Source organism: Drosophila melanogaster, chromosome 4, assembly GCF_000001215.4.
Source record: "Drosophila melanogaster chromosome 4".
In the NCBI taxonomy this organism is placed as follows: Eukaryota; Metazoa; Arthropoda; class Insecta; order Diptera; family Drosophilidae; genus Drosophila; species Drosophila melanogaster.
In genome coordinates, this window is record NC_004353.4 from 253,789 (window position 1) to 278,625 (window position 24,837).

Genomic DNA, 24,837 nt, shown 5'->3' on the forward strand with positions numbered 1-24,837 from the left:
GAAAAGGAAACGTTACCCGTTACTCGTAGAGTAAAAGGGTATACTAAAATCGTTACAAAGTATGTAACAGGCAGAAGGAAGCGTTTCCGGCTACATAAATTATATGATATTATTATATTATATACATTTTTATTCTTGATCAGGATCAAAAACCGAGTCGATCTAGCCTTATCCGTATGAACGCCGAAATCTCAGGAACCATAAAACCAAGAAGGTAGAGATTTAACATACAGCCCATATTTTAAAAAAATTGTTGGATGTTGTTCCAATATTTTATTATTCTTGTACATTTCTATCGATTTGCCAAAAAACTTTTAGCCCCGCCCTAAAGCCCCAAACCGGTCACGCCCACTCTACTATTATTATTAAATAGTATTAACTATTATTAATTTTTTTGTCATTTTATTCCCCAATATCTATCGATATCTCAGAAAAATGATAAAATTCCGCGTTTGCATTTACACTAGCTGAGTAACAGGTATCTGATAGTCGGGGAACTCGACTATAGCATTCTCTCTTGTTTTAGTTTTAAGTTGACTTGTTTGAAAATTAGTGTAAGTTAGTTTAGTTCACATAAAGTTCAGTTTCGCTCCCTTAAAAACTGTCACCGTCCTTGTTAACATCTAGGTGTTTCCTTTTGAAAATCAATTCTTAAATTCAAAATGTAGCTTCACACAGATAGAACTATAACTTTTCAACTAGCAGCTTGCACAGAGCATGACACATACATAAGGCCAATTATTCGCTTCGGACTAAACATCTGCAAAAGTGTATAATTTGTTTTCCTTATAGAAGGCAACACCATTTCAGGTCAAGGTATTTACATGAACCTAATGTAATGTCTCATCAGCTCTACCGCAATAGTAGTATTATTCTTAAATAACAGTACATTAATTGCAAACGAAAATACAAATTCCAATTGAATTTAGGTTTGTCCGGTATAAGCACGACAATTGGGATAACAAGGTATTATGAAATTGTATACATATGTTTTTGTACAAATCTTGTTTGTAAATATAAACTTAAAAAGTAAGAAAAGTAAAGAGTTTGTTTTCAGAACGTGTATATGTATGCACATTAGTCGATCACAAGCGGGATGCTCTTGTACCATAAATACATTCAAAAATAATATCTCGTGAACTTCGAAATATTTTTATGTTTTTTTTTCTGAAAATAATGTTCTCTTATTATGTACACGCTATCTCGCCAGGCATTTTGTGCTATTTTTCGAGGTTTAACAGTGTCTAAATAGAAAATAAATAGTATCAATAATATGACATATAAAAATTAAATAACAAATAAATAATCGTAAACCTCAAGGTGTCATAGTTACTATTTGTTGATAAAATTATACAGAAGTACTGGTTATTCCAGAATTTCAATATAAATATTGTGTGCTTTGAAATATAAATAAAGTCACTCACATGTGTAGATACCAATTCTATTGTACATATACGAAATCTCTCCTGAGAAAATCAAATATATGTACGCATTTATAAATAAATTGGTGTTTTTACCTAGTATATTACTTTGCAACTCTTCGTATAATTGTTAACCTGCCTTTTGAAAATATCGTTGTGAAAATATGCTATGTGCTGATGCGGTGACAATTACTATGAATCCAAATTAGTGTAAAACTTAAACATATGTACTAAAAACACCACTATTATGATAAAATCGCAATAAAAAAAGACCTGTTGACCTTTAATCTCTGCGTCAGCGTAAAATATGGAATTTCCAAAAGAAAACGAAGAATCTGTGAACTGTTTGAGGAGCCCCATGGCGGCCGTTAAAAAAAGGTCGGGGCCGTTAGATATAGCACTTGACGAGGCTAACGACGTATCGAAAATATGGTCGTTGCCATTAGGAAATGCCTCCAGCATGCGTAAGCCAATGATTTTTGCGAGTGAGCACTCCGAAGGAGTGGCTTCTCCAAATAAAGTGCGTCGTCGCAGCACAAAAGACAAGGAAAAAAAGCGAGAGCGCTGGCTTCTAACTCGAAAAACCTGGAGATATATGACAGATGCAGGCCGTAAGCTAATTCCTGATGGATACCAAACAGGGTCAGGTAATCATGACCTAATTGAAGATCAATTTCAACGGGTGTGTTTATCTGAACCAAGTTTTATTTTATGGAGTCGCAGAACATCATACCCAGGAGCATTCAGCTGTTCTAAGCGGAGATTAAAACCATTGTTGAGGCATGCAAGTGCTAGCCGCAGAAAACAGACAGTTGATGCAACCAAAGATTATCATATTGCCGATCGAGTCATCGAATTATTGCAGACTTATCTTAAACTTCGTGATGCATACAAAACCACAACTTTACTTGGAACTAAAACAGTTCGGCCAGATCAAACATCATCACCCAGTGCACAAAGGCCAAACTTCAAAAACAATGGTGACAACCATCAAGTGATATCATCCGGCACATCTATTCAAACAGAACTCTTGTCCCTTCTTAAATTGTTATCTAATTGCCCTTTATTTACACATGAAGGAATTCAGCTTAAGTTTGGCGATGCTCCACTAAGCATTCTCGAAGACAAAGTTCTTTTGAAAAAAATCTATAGCGCGCTTAAGAAACAACAGCTCCATAGGACGCTACATTCCAAAGATCCATATCAAGCTAATTTTTCGACTTCATTGTCTTGCTTGATAAAAAATGGAAAGGAATTATCTAGAGGTAACACTGATAGTAACAGAAGCAACAAGTTACTACATGACAATTTCTTTTGTCTAATGAAATGTGATACCAAACCAATTATACCAAGCCCCAAAACAGAATTCTTTTTAGACCTCAATAAAGTCCCGCAGAACTTTGAGCTTAAAAACAAACTTAATTCGAATGGACAGAGCGTTGAAAGAATCCAGAAAACCTGTGGAACACAAACTAATTTTATACAACTGAGCGAGTTAAAAACTTTGGCGGAGCAGTACAACTTAATGGTTACAAATTGCGATAATACCTTAAAATTATTAGAAGAGCCTTCTAAACAAGACTGTTCAAAGTCTTCGCATTTAATATTTAGAAGAAGTTCACTTGACGAAGACATTTCTCAGTCAGTTAGCGATACGATTAAACGGTATTTGAACATGGCAAGAAAAAAAAGTATGCAAGATTCTGATTCAAACCGATTTAAATCAATTAACTATGATAAGAACTTGAGAAATATCAAAGCAAAGGGCGTACTAAATCCACCGGGAATAAGTGCAGGATTGCACAAGGCTGTACAAACGTTAAATGCTTGGCCTCTCATAGCTTTGGATTTTATACGAGGAAACGAATCGTCTTTGAATCTTAAAAACGCTCACTTAGAATGGTTACGATTAGAGGATGAGCGAAGTCACATGCAGTTAGAAAGAGATAAAAATCCAATAGAATTAAGGAGTAAAGTGAATCCTTTACAAATCGCAAGTCCTGCAAATACCTCTTCATATTCCAAGTGCACTTCTGCACCAACTTCGCCGACTAGTCATTCAAAGTTAGAAAAGGCTATACGGACTTCCAGTGGATTACTCTCTTCAAGTTCTCAATTTATTTCAAATATTTTGCACGGACATAACAATGCTGGAAACCAATTTAACACATTAACAGACAAACTGCCAGATTGCAGTAAGTATAAATGCATATTGTTTAACTAATTTATATACCACGCAGTCAAAACGATGCCTTAACTAAGCATTAAAGAAGACCTTAGTCTGCTGCCTCGACTATTATAGATCTCAGATTAGAAACCTGTCACAAAATTTCTTATGCTCCAAAAAACCGTGACGATCTTGACAATTCACAATTTCAATTGCAAGTCATTGTCATTTGGTCATTTTGGTAAGCACCGTTTGGTTTTAATTTGCTTGAATCAGGAAATTTAAGAAAACATAAGCTTACACACAAAAATATTTTATATACTTACTATAAACTTATATGGGTTTGATTTTGTTACGATGATTATGTACGATGTATGTATGCTAGAAATTTATATTCAAAATTTTAAAAAGTGTACACTGTAAGATTAGACACTGCGTATAGACAAGCCGTGGTTCCGGCTTGTACCCGGGCATACACGATTGCAAAACGTTGAGCAATCGACAAGCTCGAATTTATAATTTTCGTTATCTTCTCCGAACAAATCCAATTCAATGCACTAAAAGAAGCTTTCTATTCAATGCTTTTATCTAATTTATCTGTTATTGTTTTCTTGTTCAGTGGAAAAAAAGAACTTTAGATTAAGTCTTTTTCAACACGTTCCCAAACTTTCGACTGTACATGCAGGCAGCGCAGCGAGAGCAAAGAAACCGTAATTAACATTTAGTTATCTTTCAAAAGGTGTAAGATATGTATATATCAACCATTTCTGTCACGTAGGTGGTTATGGTTGATGTCAACCAAATACCACACTTTACCACTTGTGTCACTAGCGCCACTAAATCTGCAAGCGTATGTAGATTCCCAAATAATATATCTGGTAGAGAATAACATTATCGAATCCTCCTTAATTAGCTTGAATTGCTACCATTTTCAGATCAGAGTCATGCAACGGCAAGTATGCAGAAGTCAAAGTCGTTATCTAATGTGGGCCAATTTGTAGCAAAACGAATGTGGCGGAGTCGATCTAAAAGCCAAAATAAACGGAGTTACCTAAAGAGCTCTATACCAACTCTAAAATGGTATCCGTCGGTGAGAACATGAAAACTCTTTTTTTTTAATTAAATACAAAAACTTTTTAAATCAATTTCAGGAACATTTTTTATGGATATCAGAGTCTGGTGAATCTTTTCAAATAGTGGAGACAAATTTGACAAGGCTGTCAAAAATAGAATCGGATATAGTAAAAAATTTTGCATTAGAAAAAATTCAGGAACTAAACATTGGAAATATTGAAGGTTAGTTAAATTTAACTTATTCAAAGGATTTGGTTTCATTTGTCATACCCTGTACTCGTAGGACATACAAAATATGTAACAGCTGAAGAAGTATAAAAATTAATTTTATTCCGATAACTGTGAAATCAATCCCTTTTTATAAGAACCTAGATCTCGTGCATACATGTAAAATATTAAAAAACTATATAGTTTTAGACAAAACCAATCCAGATAAAAGAATGGTCGGTGTTTAATTTCAAAATTAACAAGAATTAACAAGAACTTAAGTTTCTAAGTTTTCATTCAAAGCAATAAGTAAGCCTATAACTTTCGAACCTATGAACTATATTACTATATAGTACTATATTTCGCATTTACAAATTCTATCATTCGAAGAAGCATGATGTCGTTCATGAAGCATGCCCAGTTCTAAGTTGAATACATATGTAGATATGAGACATTCTGTATGTTCACTAGATTTTAGAGTTTATCGGTGTTTTTGTGGAACAATTCTAAAAGTTTCTCAGCATACATAAGTATAAGACATTTTCTTCATCTATTCTATTATAACATGTTCTAAAAATAAAGCCAACAATTATTACCAATTCTTTCCATTAAAATAATAGATCTGAAGATATCACCACAAAAACGACGATGTGTACCTAAAAAAAAATCATTGACTACAAGCTTCTTTGATAATGGAAAAAAAGATGATCAGAGTAAGTGAATTTATGGCATCAGCCTATTATTCTCAATCATAATTTTGAACATAATTAAAACGCATTACATTTCAAGATCCTCGCTCAGTATTGTTCGGAACTTCTTTGGAATGTTGCTTAGAAAGAGACAGCAAACGGAACGTTACTATGGAAGACCGATCTAAGTATTCACTTCTGTCAATGTTTCGTGGAAGCGGTAGTACGCCAGGAAGTGTTTTGAAGCTTAATGATAATGTAAGTGCTATACTCTGACAATTTTTATACTCGGTGATCGTAGGTAAAAAGCTATACTAGATTCGGTGAAAATTATGTAACAGGCCAATCTGACCTTTTCCGTCCGTATGAACGTTAACGATCTCAGAAGCATTTTTTTCAAATTTTGTGACATTTTTTAATTTTTCCAGGCCCTCTCTAAAGCCCACAAACCGCACAAAAACTGCCACGCCCACACTTTTGAATAACGTTTTGATAATTTTTATTAGAGAAAAATGACATCAAGTTTTGAAAATCGCATAGATTAATTCAAATTTAATATTTATAAATATTATTAGCTAGGTGCTACTTGCAAAATACAAACCTGAAAGCCGGTGATAAATTTCTAAGAACACACTGACGATCTTGACGATCCAAAGTTGAAAATGCAACAGAACAGGAACGTAATAAACCAACAACAACGCTTCGCACTTCTCTACCTGTTTCTATCCTTTTCGTCATTTGCTTTTCGTAAGTACCGTTCCTTAAAACTCTGCTTGCCCTTCTTACTATGGCGATCAAAAATATAGGCAGTGTATGGCAGTGTAAGAAATGTACATATTGATTTGATTTTGTTTCACATATGTATTTTTACGATGTATGTATTTAAAAAAATATGTATGAATTTTAAAGAATATGTATCTTCATATTCACAATTTTAAAATGAGGATATTCTAAAATTAAAATATAACTAAAAAAATGTAGTTTTTAAACCACTTTGACTACAAATATATAGTACATAGTTCATACAGTACATAGATAGTGGAAACTTGTGGGCCTTTCAATTAGACATTGAGTATATAAGAGGGGAGCAAAAGGTATTTTTTTATCATATTTTATCCTCATCCTAAAAAGGTAATTGAAAAGAGCATCAATTCTCACAACTGGATGCTTACCGAACACCTACGGGATTCAGAAGTTTCTGAGGTAATTTGTTATTTGTTATAAGATTTGGGTAATTTGTAAGCGTTAAACAGGAAGTAGCCATGATGTTTTTGGTAGTTCCATACAATTTGGCAAGACCATTGTTAAAACGGAAAAAAGAAAATCAATATATTTTTCAAAAGTGTTACGTGGCGTTAGAGTGGCGGCGTTAAAATGTCTGTGGCATATCGATAGAAATTAACAAGACTAATACAATAATGAAAAATCTCAAAATGTTTATGAGTGTTATGTTATATTGGGCGTGGCAAATTAGAATCCATAGCCTTTTCTCAACATTTTAGATTTTATGGAGATCAAAGCGTTCATACGAAGACGTATGTTCAGGAAGTATAAAAGCTAGAACGTTGAGCTTCTATATATTCAATGTATCAGATTCAATGTCTATAGATATGCCTGAACAATGATGAAATTGTGTGCTCTAACTTTCACTATCTGATTAACGGGTATCTGATAGCGAGGAACTCGACTAACCATTTATTGAAACGACCCAGGTTAATTCTCGAAATAAATCAGCACTCCGGCTGATACGCTTTGTTTTTTATAAAATTTGAAGCACTTCGGTTCAGCTCCCAGGCCCCTGTACCTGTGCCTTTAAAGCCAGTTCACAACACTTAAAGTTCATATAAAATTTGTATATTGTTAGCATATTTTCTTGTTTTCAGGTCAGGTCATGTGAAAGCTTACCATCAAAATCCCTTGAATATGGAAGCACGGAACTTTCTGCATATGTTAGAGGCTCCTTTTCCAATATATCAAAGCCTTTAGCATCGCTATCTCAGTCTGAAAATGAAGACACTGAACTTAATTTCGTTAAAGCCTATCAAGAGCATTCTCAATTAATGGTACCAATATTCGTAAACAACTGTATTGATTATTTAGAAGACAACGGGTTACAACAGGTTGGACTCTTTCGGGTGAGCACATCCAAAAAAAGAGTAAAGCAAGTAAGTGGTGAAAATTCACTTAAATAATTTTGTTATATTTCTATATCCGATTTATTTACTAGTTGCGGGAGGAATTCGATAAAGATATTTATTTTGGGATTTCTGTTGATACATGCCCACATGATGTTGCCACACTGCTTAAAGAATTTTTACGTGATCTTCCGGAACCATTACTTTGCAACACACTCTATTTAACGTTTTTAAAAACACAACGCATGTATTGTAAGCTTGCGTAAGCATTCAGCATTAACCAAACGAATTTCAGGTATTCGGAATCGACGCTTGCAACTAGAGGCTATATCACATTTGATAAGACTACTTCCGATCCCACACAGAGACACGTTGTACGTCTTACTAGTATTTCTAGCCAAAGTGGCAGCACACAGCGATGATATATGGTCTACAGAGGGATGTTGTTTAACGCTTGGAAATAAAATGGATAGCTATAATCTAGCTACAGTATTTGCTCCAAATATTTTGCGAAGCACTCATTTGACATTTTCGAGAGATAAGGAACAAGAAAATATGATCGATGCCATTAATGTAGTAAGGTTTGTCAAGCAAAATACATATTTGCTTTTTATGCCTTTGATAAGACCTAATCTACCGTCTCGTTAATTGTTTGCCAACATACGAATAGTTTCGTGTGCCTTCATGTTTTAAAAATTCATTTTTATTATACAAATTATTTAAATAACGGTTGAGGATCTTCTTGTCTATACTACAAGAGTTGCCGCAGCATGCAGTCAAAATGTGACCTACATCTTGCGATCTGGCATCCCATTGAGCTCTGTTTTATGGTTAATTTAATTTATATAATCTATCTAAAATTATGACATTCGTTAAAAAAATATAAATAAAAAATGGTCAGTCGCAGAGGTTCTAAGGGAACTGAGGAACCCCAACCCAAAAGGAAGTGGATAAGTCGTCCAGGACCAGATGCCCAACAAAAAAGTCCTGTCATGCTTTTACCGCATGCGTCATATAAAAAATATAGTGATATATTGTCATTGCGGCTGCGTCAGGAACTCAAATTGGAAAGAACAAATCTAGAGCGAAGAGCTTTTATACACATAAATAACAAGGAATGCAATGGTCTAGGATCTCGACCAGCAGATACCCGTTAATTGTCTAATCATTTTGTAATTAGGAAATTTGCCTAGATACCTATATAGATATCTACGACCTAGATGATGTATGTAACTAAGCATACATTTTTAGGTGCAATGACATTATGAACACGCTGCGACTCTAAATTGTTAATTTTAAATTACAAATATAAACTAATAATACAAGATAAGTATTTCTTTTTAACGCATGCGTAACTGATTTACACTCCAAAGCCTGGCAAAAGCTTACAACTAGCTTAACATCGTTACGATTTGATAATTAATTTAAATTATTATTTTTTACCGTTCGTTAACATACGTAGTTGTCTTCAACGAATTCTAATCAAATAATAAGTACGTTGGGCCAATAATTCTAAATTGTATCTCATTAGGACAAGAATACGAATATTGCTTTTAAGAACTCGATGAAATAAACAATAATAAATGTATGACAATTGCTTATGGGGTAATGTAAAAAAAATTTATGCTATGTAAATATTTTTCTGAGCTTCAAGAGGTTGACAATAGTTTAAGACAAAAGAATTGTATATGTTAATTTATTTCAACCTATTTTGTTTTTGTTAGAACCATGATAAATCACTATGAAGAAATTTTCAACATATCAGCAGAGTTACTGAATGTCATTTATACACAAGCACTGGAAGCTTGTCCGGAAAAGTTATATGAGCTGATTTCCACGAAAGTCTATGGAACTGAATGGTAAGGCCTCCCTAAAATGCATTTGCGTTTTAAGATAAGGTTTTAATATTATTTTAATGAATTTGAGTTAAGGTCGTCGTAGACTAATGGATTCAAATAGGGTTATCATTAGCTTTCATTATTATTTCCAGTGTGTAACAGTACAATCTGCCAGTAGCCAGAGTAGGTTAATACTTAATTTAAAGCCAATTTTTAACATCATTGTTACAGTTAATGGCTGTGGGACCAAGTTTTAAGACAATACAATTTTTTTATATAAGTCCCATAGTATGTTTAATATTTTATATATGTAGTGCTATAGTTCTATAACTAATAAAATTATACTTGTATGTTTTGAATGCGTATTATTCTATTAATGCATTTTATATCTGAAATAATATTTTCAATATCTTTAGACCACCGTTTTTTCATCAGAGCTATTTATTTGTAGAGTGTTGTTATCCACACTTAAACAAAAAAAACTTCAAAATTAAAAAATTGACAATTTTCTGGCCAAATTCAATATATAGCAATTACTCGTTCAAAACTGGTTTTTCAAATTTACGGGGTTACTGGGCTCGTTGAGTATTAAGTGTTTCCGACCCTATATCAGTCTGATATATCCGTCCGTATGATCGGCTTGATCTCAGCTGGATCAAGATCAAGCATGCAGATTCCAGAGACAGTGACGCGGCGCAAGTTTGTTCGCAAATGTTGGCACTCTCCCTCTGACGCCTACAGACTACAATTTTGAAACTTTCAAACTTGCGCTGAGTCTGTGAATCCCTTTCTAGGTTTTTTGTTCCTTAAGATCTTGACGTTCACACGGACACGGCCAGATCGATTAGGCTAGTTATACTAATTAAATGCAACTCATATGGATGTTGCTCTTAGCATACAAATGGCAAAAGCGTTGAGATTAAGAAATATTTATTTATATTTATTTATATTTAATAATAATTTATTATATTTATTTAGAAATATTAATATTTGTTTATGCATGTTTCTAATGCACCTAACGCGTATATTTAGGACCCAACAGCAAATAGACGACCCTCAACCAGGGAGTTTATCTGATGTTTTGCTCGAACCTCCGATCCACGGAAAGCGGTTTGTATATTTAATGTCTTTTTATAATAATATTTTGATAAATAGTAAATTTTAAGGTATGAAAATATTAATGATTTTAATAACATAAATTTTAAAAGATGCCAAGATAAACGAAGAGATCATAGTGATCCTGACAAAAAGAAAAACAATAATGAAAATTTAGAGATCATCACGGCTAGTCTCAAAATATCAGTTGCTGAACAAAGTCACATAAGTCTCAAAGAGCCTATAAAAGAACAAGGTAAATATATAGTTAAAGATCAAAATGCAGTCTTCATATGTAATATATTTTTCTGTTTGTTTTTTTTACGTAGAACCTATAACGTCATACAAACAATTTTCTAGATCTACCCTTCCAACCAGTATATCAGATGTTGGTGTCAATACATTGAGAACAGATGGCGCCAAGCTTGAGAATAAAATGAAAATACTTACATCTAACATCAATAAACAGGATATTCCCATAAAAACAACTTACAAACGACAGAACCTAATTTCGAGCTCAAGACGAATAAGCCAAGAACCCTAAATAACATAATAAACCTAAATATTATAATAATTTTTAAAAATGTTTATTGATCTTTTAAAAAATACAATTTCTCTCCTGCTGTCCTATTATCCAGTGCTCAGTTTTAAATCCCTTTACTGGTAGAGATTATATAGGTTTTAAACAGCTTTGTGTTGCAAACGTGTAAAATTTTTGCAATTGACTAAAAAAATGAGAAAATGAAAAAATGTAATTCATATATTATGTTTTCGTTGGAATGCTATATCAGAAGCACAAAATAATAAAGGTACAAATCAATTACCCAATCCACAAATTATAATTGGTAAAACTTAACGAAAATTATAATAAAAGCATGTTTGGTGACAATTAATACTCCAGGATCCCCTAATTCAGATCGAATTAAAATTGTTGATGATGTACCTACTTTTTCGGCTCAAGCTCCGAAAATAAAATTAAAGTTCCAATATTTTTATGATTTGTAGAAAATAATAATTGTCGCTGGCTGAAGTTTAGGTATTAGATTGTAAATCTATTTATAAGAATTATTTTTCTTAATCAAGTTACGAATAGATTTAGATATGATATAATGATAATAATATTAAACTGCAATTTCGAAGCAGTAAATTTCACTATGGCTTCAAAAAATATCTCTATTTATAGATTTGAAGGTTATAAGTTTGATTAACGTACAGCCTTAAATAAAGATATTAATAATAATCCAAAAATTGAAAAAAAGTTATAATTACATATAAATTATTATTATTACTATTTTTTCAAAATAATTTTGTATAACAACTAAATAATAAATTCGCAGATAAAACAAGAGAGAATGCTATAGTCGAGTGTGAATGCGAACGCATCGATATCTGGAATATCGATAGGTTTTGGGGAATAAAATGAGAAAATATCCAAAAATTGTACAAAATTGTGGGCATTGCAGTTTCGGGCGGATTTATGACGTTAGAGTGGCAAAAGGTTTTTTGCAAATCGATAGAAATTTACAAGACTAATAAAAATGTTATAAAATATCAACACATTTATCAAAAGTGTGGGCGTGTTAGTTTTGGGCGGTTTGTGGGCGTGGCAACATGGGTCAACAAACTTGAGCTTCGTCTATGTCTCTATAATCTGAATCTGAACCTTCTAGATATTATAGTTCCTGAGATCTCGACGCTTATAACAATAACATCAAGTAATTGAGAATCAGATAGCGACCGGAGAGTGCCGCAGTGAAAAATATATACTTCCTACTCATAAATAAAAACATAAGGATAGCCCTGCCTTTAATATTAAATATAATTGAACACGAATCATAACCAACTAATTATTATTTTTCTTCCTTTATTTTTTGATAACCCTACGTTCTGCCTAAATAATCGTCTCTTAAACATGCAGAAATAAGTATTCCAACGCTTGTAGGAAGAACAAATCTCAATATGCTGTTAGACTTAATTTATATTATTAAAAACGTATATCTTTTGGAATTACGTCAGGGGCACCTAATTTAGTAAGGAAACCTGATAAAAGATATCGGAAATAGGGTAGAGAGACCTATTTCCGATATCTTTTATCAGGTTTCCTTACTAAATTAGGTGCTCCTGCTGAGCTCCTAAATTGGATATATTAAGTTATCTGAATGGCAGGACACAACGTCCCGAAAGGGAGACACCTTAGTCCGCTTCTTTTTACCTTATTTATTAACAACCTTCCCTTAGCAATAAAACACAGACGAAGTTAAATTATGCCTCCAGTATAAGAAAATTTTTTGCACACTTATTAGTGGTGATGTTGATAGACCCGACTTGGTCAGTCAGTCGGCTAAACTTCTCTGTGCCAAGCAAATTTACTAGAATCTACATACCCCTAATCCTAAATCATTTTATATCTAACTAAGAGTTGCATGACCCCTACAGAGTATTATGTTCTGACTATAATTTCATTTATTTCATTTCACTTTATCCTATTATCTGTAATCTCGACTCTGTCGCTCTTAAATCAATCAACTCTTACTTTTATAACTCATAACACATCTTTCATGTATTTATATTTATTATATTTATTTCCTCGTTTTCTGTGCTCTTTTCTATATCGCGTATATCTTCTCGCGAATCGAGCCGTACGACACACGGCAGCGCCCATCGGTCGGTTGGGGGAGGTGTGGCCGTGGGACTTGCACGCAAAAAAAGCTATCCAGCTTTATATTCCTAAGATAGAAAACGACAGACGGACGGACATGGCCAGAACGACTCGGCTATGGATCCTGATCATGAATATATGAATGAATATTATACATGAATATTATTTTTTGTGGTTGGAAACGATTTCTTCTACCTGTAACATAGTTTTCAACGAATCATGGATGGCCTCTAGGAGAAGCTCTGTGTTGTTCCAGATAAGTTTCCATCGTAATCGTTTAGTATTGTTCCGTGATCACTTAATCTATTGTCGGGAGTTGTAATGTACTTCTAATATGACCTTAACCAATTGAAGGACCTAGCTTTTCGTGTTTCGGGACGGGAAAAGTTGAAATTGTTTGGAATGATGTTGTGGTTATCACATGGTAAATGTTAACGCATAATGAACTGCGTCAATTTTCATGAAAAATATCTAAAGCAGTTTGGATTTGGTCGAGGTCAATAAAGTGAACTGTGAGTGTCTTGGTAGGCCTAATTGGATTGTTCACGTTGGCCATAAATACTAAGTGGATCCGAATTAAATATTGGTTGGTGATTGAGCTTTCTTTATTGTATGTTATGTTTGCAAGATTGCTTAATTTCCGGTGAGAGTAAGATGTTATTTGGTTTTTTCTGTTGGTTAAAAAGTTTTGGGTATTTATATCACTTTTAATAAACAGGACCTAGTTTTTTCTTAAATATATAGAAATCGTAAAGTTCGAATAAATTATACCAATTAATAAATTATATGTTAAATGTTTATCAACCAACATATACAGGAATTGAAACCATGTGACTATTCAACTAAAAAGCTCTAGTGTTATGAATCAAAAATCGAAACAGTAATTATTAAATAAACTCATTGTCCCGATCGGACTTTTATTTGAAGAATGACGAAATAGACTCGTCCAGCGAAACGGATCAAGACATCATCAGTCGTATTGTACTCCTTTGACGCCATCCTAAAAGAAATTAATATTATTATCGTAAATTGTTATTTTAACTATTATTATATGTACTTATCCTTCTAGACTTCCTATGCTTTCATGCTCAGCAACTGTTTGTTAAGATTGACTCAAAAAAGGAAAAACTAAACAATTCCAATCAAAAATGTAATCCAAATACTTTTTATAATTTATTCGCGTTCTTCAATAAAATATTTATTTATTATTGCCAAGTCTCCGTTTGTTTACAGTCTATTTAAGTGGGGTGTATATATTGATATTTTATTACAATATTATCTTTTTTTGTAATAAGCACTTTCGTTTTACCCTAACTTATATATAGCGTTAGCGTAATAATTATATTCACAGCCAAATCTTATAAATAGTTTTTTATATTTTATGTGTCTGCACATGCTTTTTGCCATCTATCTAATATTATTATTGTACTAACATTTTATATTTGTATTTGTTTTGTTCTGGAACTCACAATTACAATGCAGCGCACATTCGTAAATTTACATTTCTCTTATGGAGCTAAAATCTTTTGATTGAAAAAAATTTAGCCATTGCTAAAACTTTTAGTTACAAGAATTAACTTTTTTGAAATAGATGTCCACTTATTTTGACCAATTGAGTGGACCTTGCAAAGATCTATTTCAAAATAAAAATTATGCTGGCTTATAAGTATTATTACGGCTTTTAATTTGAATATTTTAATAACATTTTAGGCACTTATTAGAACTGTATTCTTACATTCTCTATAATTTCAACTTGCATAACAAAATCAAATTAAAAAAATGTTTGATGATTTACGGGTCGTAATCATCATCGGGTCGATCAAAAATGTACTATTATTTAAAATTTGTCTTCTTCACTTAATATAAATAAAATAGGCGACGACTGGTGCCCAGTGTAATTATGTTCATAATATTAAATTCCTTATATATACTACTTTTTTCAAAAGTTAAGTAAATTTAACCATCATCTAAAGCCTAAGGTTAAATTAAATTTTTTTATAATAAAATTCCACAGCAACCTTAAGTAACATATTGCTTAAATATGCCATTTAATATTCCATTTAAATTTGAAAATTCTTAAGCATTAAAATAAAATAATAATAATTAAATATGTAGCTTACATGCGTAAAATATGATTAGAATTTTGGTTGCTTTGTGTTTAATGTTTTTTATTTGCATGGCAACGCTGGTACTATTTTCATACAGTGGTTGACAGGATTTTATCTTTATAAATCACAAACGGATTCCTAAAAAAATTCTAGACAAATCGAAAAAGCCACAGAGCATTAATATATTTAATACTGTGTCATAGTCTGACTGTGGTAGCCTGGGAATTTCAATACGTGTCTATTATTTTTTGTACTTGAATTGAAATATTATATATTGTTCTAAAAGTAAAAATAGGGAGGTAAGTAGGAGAATCTTTGATACAAATTGTGAAATGAGTAAAAATTAAAAGCGATTTCGTTCTGGTTTCATAAGTACAAAATTATTAGCAGCTTACAGTAGCACTGTATGTTTCAAATAAATCCATTTCGGCCTCTGGCTTATAAAGATTTATTGACAACTAATAACCCACTATTTGGAGATATTTCGCTCACATCTTGATATATTATTATATGTTATAACGTCCTAAAAATTAAATTAAAATCCAATATTAGATATGACTTCCTGCCTATAACTTATTGGTTAATAAAAGTTCATGATATCCGAAATAATTTTGTCGTAAGTATTTAAGTTTGGATCTGTATTAAATATTAGAAAAAAAAATTGTGTAAACTTATCAAATCTAAAAAAAAGTCTTTAGATTGCTGAGATACCGAAATCGCTTGTGGTTTTAGAGTGGTCGTACTGAAGTAAATATGAGCAGCGTTGGCGTCACAAGAGTCGGCATTTCTAGTCTCAACTTTCTAGCTCTTATAGTTTTCCATATCTCGATGTTCGGACAGACGGACATGGCCAGATCGACTCGGCTATTGGTTTTATTGGTTAAGAGTAGATATACTTTATAGGGTAGACGTAGCTTCCGTCTTCTTGTTACACTTTTTCAATCAAATCAAGTATACCTTTTTTAATAAAGGATTAACAGGAATAAGAGATCCCGTAAATTTATTTGACTTCTAATATTGACATCTCCGACGCCTTAATAGTTCTTTATGGGCTTTAATATATTCTTTTTACCGAGCTTATTATACAGGCATACCTAGAGTCCATTCAATTATGATTAAATACAACGATTATTGTCAAACTTAAATATATGTGCAAAAGGATTTTATGTATCTGTTTAAGGTACTCTTATTAGTTACTGATTCTCTAATCAATATTTTGGCATGCCCAAGCCGAAGAGTTTAATGACTTTTACCTTATTTAGTTTACATCATGACACATAGTCACGACTAGAATACTCATCTATATAACGACCAGTCGCTGAAATAAGTTCCTAAATCAATTAAACAGTAAACACTTCAAACGTAATCGAAAACTTACAGTCTTCCATTAATATAACTTGGGTGTTATCCATGTTTGTACTAGATGCAGACTGTGGAATTACATTATGCTCCTCTTCGTTCCATCTAGTCCTGGTACTTGAACGTGATACAGCCATTGGAGCTGAGTAAAGTGTTAGGTCTGTTGGACTTATAACTCCAGACATTGTAGAAATAGAGCCGGCATATCCCAAAAGCTTAAAATTTATGAAACATTTGTCAATAGCATTAAATTATTGCCTACATTTAAACTATTAGCTACCCGTTACTCATTTGGTGGAACTGCGAAAGCAGTTTGCAGTGTATTAATTGCTCAAAACTGTCTGTATAGGCCTTCAAATATTCATACCCTAAAAACTTTCAAAGACGTAGTGTGGTTTGAGAAATCTAAACGTTTTACAAAAGAGTGGGACTGTGGTTTTAGCAAATCTAAAATTCCATATACCCCTTATTCCCCCTATCGCTTGTGTGGACATATGAAAAGACATCTTGTCAAACAATCGTACTTACCGATGTGGGCTGCGAATGAAAGTGATTAAAATATTCTCTATTATTTGATGAGGGATACATTTGTGTTGTAATTCTGCCTATGTTTGAGCCAGCTGATAAAAGCTTACATCGCCCAGGATCCAGATAAGATTGGGGACTCGCTAATGTCGGTGTGTGAGATTGCGGTTGAGGAGATGCAGTTCCAGTCATTTCGTGTTGTGAAACGACATCTGTGTTATTGGGGCTATTTCTGTTGTCAAGGTTACTTGCAAGTCTATTATCCGTTGGCAGGCTATGTTTCGCTATACAACTATTGTCGTTCAAGCTTGTAGATTGGGCTGTCAGTGGCAAAGAAGTTGGTGGGGATTGGACTAAGGTTAGATCACTGCTACTGCGAATTATAGCTACAGGTCGAGCCATTGGTGGCAGCATCGGCGGAAGCATTGTACTGTGATAATGAGTTGATGGTGAAGTCGTTAATTTTGCAGATCGCAGCTGTTGATGAATTTGAAAATGCGGCGAATGACCATGACCTTGTGGGAGTGTATGGGAGTGTTGAAATGAATGGTTTTCAGCTGATCCTGTTATAGTTGTCGTATGACTGGTGTCTTGACAAACATAAGTGACAAAGTCCGAAATATCTTGAGGCTCCGTTGAATATTTGTCGGAGCCAACACGATTTTGTTCCTCAACGGAAGTTGTTTGAGATGGTCTTGTATTATTATGCTGGGGGTAATATAAGGTATTAGTCGGACTAGTGGAAGACGAATGTAGCAAGGAGCAACTATGTTGTGGGAGAGCTATAAAAAATAACACATTTTAAATTCTTATTTTATTATTACAACTTTTTGAATGCTTTTACGATACCTTGGGCCAGCGTCCGACTACTTAAAGAGGTATAGCGATGCAAAGAAATGGGTGAAGTTTTTGGATCTTCAATAGAGCTATCCGTAGCTCTCACGATCAAAGAAAAACTACTTGTGCCATTATCTGATGCAGTGCTCGTGATTGGCGGTGAGCTACTTTGATCGATTTTGTTAGCATCATGGGAATCGCCGTTTGGGCCTTCTGTACGTGGCAATGGACTTTGTGATAATTGTGTAATCCTCTGATCTATAAAATCAACTATACGAAAATCTCGTGAAAATTTAAAAAAACAATCAAGCATATTTACGTACTGCTATATCCAAGTGGAATCGGATTAGCCGCAATTGACCCAGATTGAACAAGACTCTGAGCAGCAGAAATTGAGGATTCAGAGTTAATTTGATATGTATTACACTCATAGGTAGCTCCAACGTTCTCCCTCTTTATAAGGCTAGAGTTTAGGTTTATATCATTTGATTCATCTAAAATTAAATCTAATAATATTCCAGAAAAAAATTATTTCTGCCTTCCACTTTTTTCAGACTTTGTAAAATTATTATTCCAACTACTTTCATTTTATTTGCATACCAAGTTTTCATAGGACATTTAGAACCAAGGCGCACTTTACACCAAAACTCTGTATTCCCATTGGAAAACTTGATCATTTTATTTTTTCCCAAGTTTTCCAGCCTGGAATAAAACCACTGCTAAAGAATTGTTTTCCATGGCCAACGGTTCCAAAATTTTCCAAAATAGCAATCGAAATAGTTCCAGTGTTTCACAAATTGTTCACGTTTTCCCTTTCTATCGATGTTTGCCATGCTTCGCAGTGCAAGCATGGACTATTTATGACGTTGTGTCAAAAGTACAGTAACTTTTGCAAAAAAAAAACCATTTAGAACTTAAATTTAATTAAAAGTTATTATCATGCTTCTATATGGACTGACAGACGGTCGGAAACGCTTCCATATACCTGTTACATACTTTTCACCGAATCTACAATAGTATACTAGTGTATATTGTACATACATATATTAAAACCTATGGGTGCGTTCTTGATTCTAAGTCGAAGCGTCAAATTCTTCTATCTTGGCAAATATTCGTAGTCGAAAGTGTTTCAATTCACTTCCTTTTATAACATATAAGTATATGATAATTTACACAGTCTGTTGATTAATATGCAAATAAAGTAAATAGTACCTTTAGATAATGTCCACAGTTCTTGAGAAGAAAACACGCCAGTTGCTAAAATAATATCATTACAAACAACACCATTATATGGGTTTTGTTTAACGACATCATTTTTCATGTCAGCGACCTCATCTTTTCTGTTTGGATCATTACTTCGATTATACATAGTTATATGTGGCGATCTTACGCCCGGAGTAGTTGAGAAAGTCGTATTTGTATTGTTAATTGAATTATGAGTATTTATAAAGTTGGCCAAGTACAAGTCCAATTCCCGAACAGACACGTTAATGTGGTACGGATTTACACATAATCCTGGATGTAAACATTCCGGATTTTTTTCTAACCGCTCACCATCTGTGCTTTCTAATGGAATCGCCTTGAAGAGTATAACCATGACCAAATCAAGCCGCCATACTTTGTCAGCCTGTCTTAAGCAGTCAATTCGTCTCATTTTTCCCTTTTGATCGGGGTTTGAGAGAACACAAATTGATTTTCTTTTCCCGATTATAGATTGCACAAAATCCTCTCGACTTTCTTGTGTAATGTCTTTTCTGAGTTTTCCAAGAAGACGGGAAGCCCACTTTTGCTTCACCTCAGTCTTTTCATTCTAAAAAAAACGATTTTATACTTTTGTAAAAATTGTTTGTATTAATACCTGGAGTTCATCTTTACAATGTCTTTCTTCTTCCAGTGACATACGTTTTTCATGTTTCTTATAATATTTTCGTTTGGCGGCTTGCAAATTAAACCAAGAGTAGGAAAATGATTTGACGTACGGTAAGAGTGCCTCAATAAAAGGGTGAAATTCATCCTATATGTAAAAAAGGCATTTAATTAGTTACTGATCTTAAATAATTTTACATGTCTAAGTGCATATAACTTAATGTACTTTGTATATTAACAATAAGCTTAATACGGATTTAAGGACCATAGAACAGAGACTTAAAAGTCCCTAATTGCCTCTAACTGTAATAAGTTTTAAATACTTGACAATCCCAAAGATAGGTGAGGTATGTTATAGTTGTAGTTAGAGTTCTAAAGTGCAAAACAAGGAATGCTTAAAAAATCGACAAAAATTTACAAATAAAAACCATTTGCACCACCTTATGTATATATACAAAAAACTACGTATTCCATCATTCCTGATGGTACTAAAAATTATATTATATTTTTGTTTAAAAATATATTTCGATTAAAAGTGCAATTGTGAAATTGTCACATTTTTTTAAACAAATCAAGAAATTTATAAATATTATGTGCTTATACTTGCCAAATACAAAACATAAAGATGTCGCTAAATTTTTGCAAAAAACTGACTGATCTTTGCGTTTCAAAATTTAAAGAGCACCTAAACAGAATGGCAATAAAACAACAAAATGCTACGACCTTTTTTGTCAGCTTCTATCCCTTTTGTCATTTGCTTTGTTGTAAGTAACGATTGTTTAAAATGTGCTTGCCCTTCTAACATATGTGTGAACACAAACGTACACATTTTTTGAGAAAAAAGTTCATATATACATAAATGTATATATATGGTCTTGATCTTTTTAAAATATTAGTTGGATGTACGTGCGTACACATACATATGTTTGAAAATTTATATTAATATTCATAGTTTTAATAAGAGTATATCTAATATTAAAATATAACTGAAAGGATGAAAAGATTCTACAGAGTCTGTGTATAAACAGAACAGGGTTCGTTGTACCCGAATATGCACGATGGGGTTTTTATTTTCCTTTACGTATCCAAATGAGTACATCTAAAAGCAGTACGTTTGGGCGCTCTACGACGCCATCTATTCAATGCTTCAAGCCAGCTTCTTAGCTGTGGGAAAAAATTGTAACGTTGTTTGTGGAAAATGAAGCACTCTGTAATACTGCTTTTCCTGGATATGTTCACAAACTTCCGACTGGGTGGGATATGATATGGGATATCAAACGAATTAGAAAACAAGTATACTGTGTATATACGTACGTATATGTACAAATAAATGTAAATAGTGTTCTGTGAATAATTTCCCTACTTTTCCACATTTTTTTATTTCGTTCTAATGTTGATAAAAACAATGTTTCGAATTTATTCATAATATGACGGGATTCATTTTTAATGTACATACATTGCGGTTGCGGTTTCAACCCTTTTAGTTTAGTTTTAGTTTGTTATTTATATGTGAAATTTCCATTACTATTTAGAAGGCAAACTAATTATTATAATTTAACTCAAGAAATATAGAAGGTCTGATATTAAAAAGCATGCGAATTATTCCGATTAAGAAAAAACTATATTTGTACCTATCGTGATAAATTTGGTCTTGTAAAATTTAAAATATACGTATTCGAGAGCATAACTTAGTTCTCTTCAAATTATCTCACTGTTAATCGCATCTATCTTACTAAATAACTTACAGACTTTTTCGATTAAGCATCACTATTTTTCGTAAAAACCTAAAAAAGGTACCGACGGCGCTTTACCTGTCCCGATGATGATGTTTGCAAATAAGAAGAAACGTCCGTCTCGATCATACAGCCTCTTAAAGTTTCTGGTATAAACATACCTCAGGTATTGTTACTTTCATTGAATCGTTTATTGCATTGTCTATATCGAACGTAGTCTAAAGTGAATCAAAAAATGTATTGAGTTTAGGTAGTATTGCTGTGTATTTTATTATATAAATATAATTAATGTTCCTAGCAATATTTTCAACGCCCGTCTAACGCCCACAAATTCGAAAAACCTGTAAAAGATCCAGCGAGTAACTGCCAAGCAATTAATTTAACCACCGGTACGGATTCCTCCCAACTTACATGTCTTTATCTCCGTTAAAGGCCCTTCAGCTGAGTAACGCATATCTGAGGTATCGATGTACTCGGCTATTACTGTCGGGACAATCCGCAAAAAAGTTACCGAGAATCACATAAGAAGTAAACTTTCTCATGTGCTTACGCACAATAATGTATAGAGAATTAAGTCGTCCGCTCGTCTTTAAAGTTATTAAACTACAACCTGTAATACTATCTAAAAATGCAACTGTAATTTGTTTTCTTTAAGTAAACTAGTAGTATGAATGGTATTCTACCATAATATTTTAATAAAGTCCTTCTTAAAGTTAAGTCAGTTCTAAGACCTCGCGGGTTTTAATTATGTGAAAAACACAATTTCATATTTTTTTTGTTAACACTTACATGTATATAAAGGCAATTTCTAGTACACGGAACAATAACTGAGTAGCTGTGTTATGCAAAACTTGTGCTTATAGACTAAATTTAAAATGGGCAAATCACAGATGACTTCTTGGATTTTTGTTCTCGTCAACTGTTATTCTCTTTGAGAGACATACATATGTGCATGAATCCAAATTAATCAACAAATACATAAGCGACCCAAAGGGCCCGAGCGAACCAAACGTTCTAAAAATGGATACTAGTGCTCTGAGAGACTGGAACTAAACGAGAGAGCTCATTGAAATTCGAAATGCGCATGTGACACGCAACTACAGTAAAAATTCAACATGTCAGAAATATCTACCAAGCCCAATAGCTTGATGACAATATTAATTCGCCTAACTAAAAGGAACTCGGAAGTTTTTATATTAAAAAACACATTTTATGGCAAAAACTATAGATCAATCAAGGTGTGAATGCACAAAATTTTTTTTAAAAAATACTATATTAGTTTAAAATTAAGCAACATGTACAAAGAACAGTTCCCTATTCCATAAGAAAGGAAATGGCCGTATCCGTTTAGAAGGTTGATTTTAAGTACGTAGTTTCTTAGAATGTCGAATTTGTGCAAGTTCGTTTCCGAAGATTCCACTCCTCCTCTGAAGTCCTAAAAAGGTTTTTTGTTTGTTGAAATTAGTCAATATGGCGAAATAAATTTTTTGGTCATCGAGTTCAAAGACTCTCAGATTCCAGTAATTAATTTTTCTGGAATATCGATAGAAATTGGGGAATGAAATAAAAACATTCAAAAATGGGCGTTAGAGTGCCCAGTGCAAAAACTTGTTTGGCACATTGATGGAAAAGGCGGTTTGTGTGCGTACATTTGGAACATTTGGAATCTTCCTTTCTAATCTCAACTCTCCTGCTTTAATAGTTCCTGAGATCGAAAGACTTCGCCAGATCAACTCGACTATTGATCTTGATCAGTAATACGTTTTTTTTTGTTCGAAACGCTTCCTTCAACATGTTACACACATTTCAACGAACATAGTACACCCCCATATTATAAGTGGTGACCATAAAGGCCTTGGTTATTGGATGAAATGAATGTCAACTTCTTGTAAAAAGAGCGATTTTACCCTATAAACCCGATCAAGACCGATAGACTTTTATTGATTTGGAATAAAGTTTTTCTCGCTTTTGAGATGAAGATATTTTGCGTCGAAATAATTGGATTAAAGAAATCCCAAATGCATTTGGGATGGGATAGTTGACTTCCGCGTCTATCAGATTACGCTTACTGAGGGAGGATAGATAGAGAGGCAGGTTACAGACGGCGAGGGAGGACGAAAAGCGAGACTTCACGAGTGAGGGCAAGGCGGCAGGAAAAGCAAGAAAGCAAGATACAAAGACTGACCTGCACAAACGGAAAAACCGTGGACATTGGAGACGCCGAAGATTAACGTTTAAAGTGGGCCCATTTAAGCATTTCAAAGACTAAATAGCCAGTCATCATGAATCAATTGAAAGGCAGAATCCGGATAGGTACGACACTAGTAAAGACCAAACCATGGCATTGACCCGGCGAGTCCAGTCCTAAAATAAACCCCTGCGCGTGTCAGGACTGTGCTTATGGCCTTGTCAAATGTTTTAGGAATTGATGCCAGGAGCGTTCATAAAAACTGAATATGCGTGGTACCGGCAAGACCAGTCGGAGCAAATGTGGGGCTAACGTGTTGTTGTTACGCTCGGCGGAAGCCTAGAAAACGCTGCCATATTGTTACCTTATGTCCGTATCCAACAGAAAATCCGTTGAAACGCAGCGCACAATAACTTTACATTTAAATTTTGGGAGTGGCTGTGTGTGTTCAAAAAGTAGTTCGGCAAACAAGGCTAACAACAAATTTTATAAATATTTTAAAAACTTTCAAAAGTTGGGGAGCGGGTTTTTGGAAACATATTAAAATGCTTTATGATTATCGAAAGAATTTGACAAAAAGAATAATAAAGTGAAACAATATAAAAACTGTAGCTTAACAAAAATTTCAAGAAAACCAATAAAATTAAAAAAAGTCTTAGAAATTTTCAAAAGTGCGGCATGATATTTTTGACAGTAAATGGGTGTTACAGAAGTCGCTTTACAAAAATCTGCATCCTTACTCTTAAATTCTTTTTTGTGTCGAATTCACAGAGTTCATACGGACAGATAGAACCTCTGGAAGGGGGTTTTTTTAAATGGTATTCTTCCACGACTTACCTTATTTAATAAAGAACCTTGCGAATTCTAATGAAAGCATCTGAATTATTCGATTTGATTTATAATATCACCGCTTTGTATAATAATTAGGCGAAAATT

General features: G+C 33.4%; 2 protein-coding genes and 1 long non-coding RNA gene across 7 annotated transcripts, besides 8 other annotated features; 2 read left to right on the top strand and 1 right to left on the bottom strand.

Moving 5' to 3' along the window:
- Nucleotides 1–41: 41 nt before the first annotated feature.
- Nucleotides 42–519: a mobile genetic element.
- Nucleotides 520–1,208: 689 nt separating this feature from the next.
- Nucleotides 1,209–11,786, top strand: RhoGAP102A (Rho GTPase activating protein at 102A). 4 transcript variants are annotated; one of them, NM_001258487.3, is made up of 12 exons: nt 1,209–3,616; nt 4,524–4,678; nt 4,740–4,884; nt 5,490–5,582; nt 5,659–5,816; nt 7,442–7,723; nt 7,786–7,936; nt 7,989–8,274; nt 9,418–9,552; nt 10,564–10,641; nt 10,698–10,882; nt 10,956–11,786. In NM_001258487.3, exons 1-12 carry the CDS (start codon nt 1,729–1,731, stop codon nt 11,168–11,170), a joined length of 3,771 nt encoding a protein of 1,256 aa, NP_001245416.1. In that variant the 5' UTR covers nt 1,209–1,728; the 3' UTR covers nt 11,171–11,786. The 4 variants fall into 4 exon arrangements, with proteins under 4 accessions (NP_001245416.1, NP_001259050.1, NP_651914.3 ...); NM_001272121.2 differs by having other exon boundaries at nt 10,740–10,882; nt 10,956–11,287; NM_143657.5 differs by lacking the exons at nt 9,418–9,552; nt 10,564–10,641; nt 10,698–10,882; nt 10,956–11,786 and adding an exon at nt 8,595–8,879.
- Nucleotides 5,983–6,050: a mobile genetic element.
- Nucleotides 7,160–7,248: a mobile genetic element.
- Nucleotides 11,787–12,039: 253 nt separating the features above from the next.
- Nucleotides 12,040–13,504: a mobile genetic element.
- Nucleotides 12,738–13,334: a mobile genetic element.
- Nucleotides 13,505–14,386: 882 nt separating the features above from the next.
- On the bottom strand, nt 14,387–22,581 carry NfI (Nuclear factor I). 2 transcript variants are annotated; one of them, NM_001272122.2, is made up of 9 exons: nt 22,503–22,581; nt 21,792–21,931; nt 19,973–20,128; nt 19,327–19,924; nt 18,438–18,620; nt 18,127–18,372; nt 17,281–18,059; nt 16,772–16,967; nt 14,387–16,711 (listed from the first exon to the last, which is right to left on the bottom strand). In NM_001272122.2, the coding sequence occupies exons 2-9, from the start codon at nt 21,870–21,872 to the stop codon at nt 16,662–16,664; spliced, it is 2,289 nt and encodes a 762-aa protein (NP_001259051.1). In that variant the 5' UTR covers nt 21,873–21,931; nt 22,503–22,581; the 3' UTR covers nt 14,387–16,661. The 2 variants fall into 2 exon arrangements, with proteins under 2 accessions (NP_001259051.1, NP_995592.2); NM_205870.3 differs by having other exon boundaries at nt 14,526–16,711; nt 18,127–18,384.
- Nucleotides 16,185–16,347: a mobile genetic element.
- Nucleotides 19,078–19,125: a mobile genetic element.
- Nucleotides 22,582–22,734: 153 nt separating the features above from the next.
- Nucleotides 22,735–24,386, top strand: lncRNA:CR44023 (long non-coding RNA:CR44023). The gene has a single exon (NR_073615.1). It is a non-coding gene; the product is annotated as a long non-coding RNA:CR44023 (long non-coding RNA).
- Nucleotides 23,391–23,534: a mobile genetic element.
- Nucleotides 24,387–24,837: the final 451 nt, after the last annotated feature.